This window comes from Solanum tuberosum, unplaced genomic scaffold (genome assembly GCF_000226075.1).
Source record: "Solanum tuberosum cultivar DM 1-3 516 R44 unplaced genomic scaffold, SolTub_3.0 scf00667, whole genome shotgun sequence".
NCBI classification, from domain to species: Eukaryota; Viridiplantae; Streptophyta; class Magnoliopsida; order Solanales; family Solanaceae; genus Solanum; species Solanum tuberosum.
The window spans coordinates 158,391-161,522 of record NW_006239588.1 but is presented as its reverse complement, the minus strand read 5'-3'; the positions used below and the strand labels follow the sequence as shown (position 1 = coordinate 161,522).

The 3,132-nt window shown below is 31.2% G+C and overlaps 1 protein-coding gene across 1 annotated transcript in view; it reads right to left on the bottom strand.

Moving 5' to 3' along the window:
• LOC102606075 (sphinganine C4-monooxygenase 1-like) overlaps window positions 1–2,169 on the bottom strand; it is a 6,087-nt gene extending 3,918 nt beyond the window's left edge. The window contains exon 1 of the mRNA XM_006366640.2: window positions 1,449–2,169. Within this exon, the coding sequence (XP_006366702.1) occupies window positions 1,449–1,697 (249 nt within the window). The 5' untranslated portion in view covers window positions 1,698–2,169. The remainder of the gene's footprint in view (window positions 1–1,448) is intronic.
• Between the last annotated feature and the right edge of the window lie 963 nt (window positions 2,170–3,132).

Sequence of the window (3,132 nt, the reverse complement as noted above, 5' to 3'; positions counted from 1 at the left end):
TGCGGGTTTCCCTTGTCATCAAAAAAAAAAAAAAAGGCACAATGTTTCATAGGTTTATAAAACGATAGGGTACTTCAAAAAGAATAATCCCAATAACTATCTATACCAGCTACATAGACAAGCGATATATCTGTCCCTGTATCAGCCAAAATCTATAAACAATAGGGAAGACATCAATAAGAAGTCCACCATCCTGTCCACAAACTACGCAACAATTAGACTTAATGTTAGTGTTGAAAAAATGCCTAAAACGTCCTCTTCATATTATTAAATAAAGCATCACATATGCCTTGCAGTGCCAAAATCCATAATGAAAAACTATTATTCCTCGCAAGTCGTAACAGCCTCTTCTAATGGAATTTCCTCTTCCATGAGCACCACAGGGAATGAAATACCGTGCAAGTGTAAATTGCACATTGCTTACACCAAACGACATATTTTAAATCCAAAAACTCAAAGATCAAAAGTAAGTTTGAAACCTTTTGTAGCCAGATGGAATCCACCATTACAAGGTCCGTCAATCAATCATTCCACTATGCTCAACCCAAACTATATGGGTTAACAGTATGAGTCATCTATGCCTTATCCGGACCTATCTCATCCAATACTAATTAAATAAGTATCTTTTACGGAAAATAGCCACCGACAGAAGGCGACAAATTATACAAGGAGTTGCTAAGAAACTTCCAAGAAAGAAAATAAAGCTAATAAACATGTGCAACTGTAACAATATATCAATCTCCACTTCTCTCCATATGTGAATATAAGAAATACCAGAGAGAAATTTGAAAAGACCGAACTTTGCAATATAAAATCCAGCGCCTGCAAGACTACACAATTATGCAGCATAAAATCTAATCGTAAATGTTTTTTTTTTTAAAAAACTAAAGATCCTCAACATATTCTAATAAGGAACCATCCAACAGTGCCAAATTCAGAAATAGTAAACTATTCACTTTCATAACAGCTTCCTCTAATCCCTCTTCCAACCACGGGGTATGAACACACCGTGCAAGTATAATTGCACAACACTTGCACCAATCTACATATTTTAAACCTAAACTCAAGGATCAAAAGGTATTCCGAACTTTGGTCAAAACGAAACAGCAGCCACCAGTAAAGGTCAACTCATCTATCATCAGTCATAGATGCTTCAATCTCAAATTAGATGGTTATACTAACCCTCTGTATCCAACTGATCAAACAAATGAATGCTCAAATCCAATTCAAAGAAACAATTTTAGCTAAACTATGTTTTGTTTTACAGTGAATTCACAACAACCTTCCTCCATTGAATTGCAATACGCTTAGCCAAATTCAAAAACAATAACAAATACTAATTAACCTGCTTCAAGTAACAATACAACAATCTCTATCCTATCAAACTACCAACAATGGTAAAATCAATCAACAAATTTGCAATAAAAAGGGTGATATGGGTGACGAACCGCGAAGAGAATTGTAGCAACAATACTTTGAACAACCTGTTGAAGAAGAACCCCTTTAACAACCTCTTTCTTGGTAACCAAATTCTTCTCATCTTCATCTTTCTTAGTATGCAACCTATAATTCTCCATACCCCCAAGCAAACAATACAATCCTGAATAAACCCAATACACCACTATTGGCAAAATAGTCCCCAACAATTCATCTGACACATGTAATCCTCCTCTAAGAACATCATTATCAATACTCATATCTCCTTAAAACACAAGATTCTTGAAAACTATGATAAAAAGATTCAGACTTTAACCAAATAAAACAAGAATCTTGAATACTATGACAAAAAGATCCAAACTTTATGCAATTAAAACAAGATTATGAGGGAACTGTGAAAAGGGATTTCACATTTATGTAAAACAAGAGTTTATTAATGGTAAAATGGGGGATTTGGAACTAGGGTTTTCAGAGGAGGTGGATTAAAAATTGAATTCTCTCCCAGAATTGAAATTGGAAGGAATTCAAGAAAACACAAAAGTGTAAAGCAGGCAAAAAAAAAAGGAAAAAAGAATCCTAATGATGATCTATTTCTGGTTGGTTATGTTCTGTGACTTTTGTGATTTGAAGTATTAATAAAAAGGACATTATTATTGTTATCATCAAGAATCTAGAAAAGCTTTTTCGACAAGGAGTATTAATAATAATTGTATAACTATTTTTTTCATAAAATAGATAATTTTTCCTTTTATGGATTGAATAAATTAATTTTGAGATCTAATAACATTTTTTTTTAATTTTAGGTCACATCATTCAAGATATTTTTATTTGTATGCACATGAGTAATTTATTTTGACTTTTGTACAAATTATAAAGGTTATGCTGAATAATGTTTTTTCTAGGAGCAAGGATGGAGATAGACAATTATTTGTATGCACATCAGTAATTGAATATTTGTATTGCGAAAAATATGGTGTTCAAGTCAATTTGTATATATTTTAATTAACTTTATCAACAATTATTTATTTGATGAATTTTTTTACCTATATTGTTCATATAACGAAAATATGTGTGTCAGAGTATCTTTAATTATGACTTTTGTTAGGTAATTTTTTTTAGAGAATGTTGCATAAGTTTTGTAGTATTTTATTTGCAAGACAAGATCTTACAAAAAATTTATCTTGATTCGTGACTTATGTTATTGAACTTTTGTCTTGTGGTATAATTTGTACCACTAAACTTATGTCTTAGGACACAAATTGTGTCATTTCACTTGTGCCTTGTTACATAACTCGGGTTATTGAATGTATGTTATGTAACATAACTTGTATCATTAAACTTATGTTCTGGACATTACTCGTTAAACGTATGCCTTGAGACATAAATTGTGTTTATAAACTTATGACATATGACATTATGTGTACCACTTATGCCTTGAGCTATAACTTGCCACTCGACTTATGTTTTGGACATAACTTATGCTATTAAATTTATGCCTTGAAGTTTTTTTTACTGACAAAACTAATTTTTTATCACTTTTTTGTTACTTAAAACTCTTAAAGATTAAAATTAAAAATTAATAATTTTAAAGAATAAAAATTAAAGAAAACACCAAAATTGGGATATTGATGAGAATCATAAGTGTAAAGTGGCCGGTCGGAGGTACAATAAAACACTTAAATACACTGTAGTTTT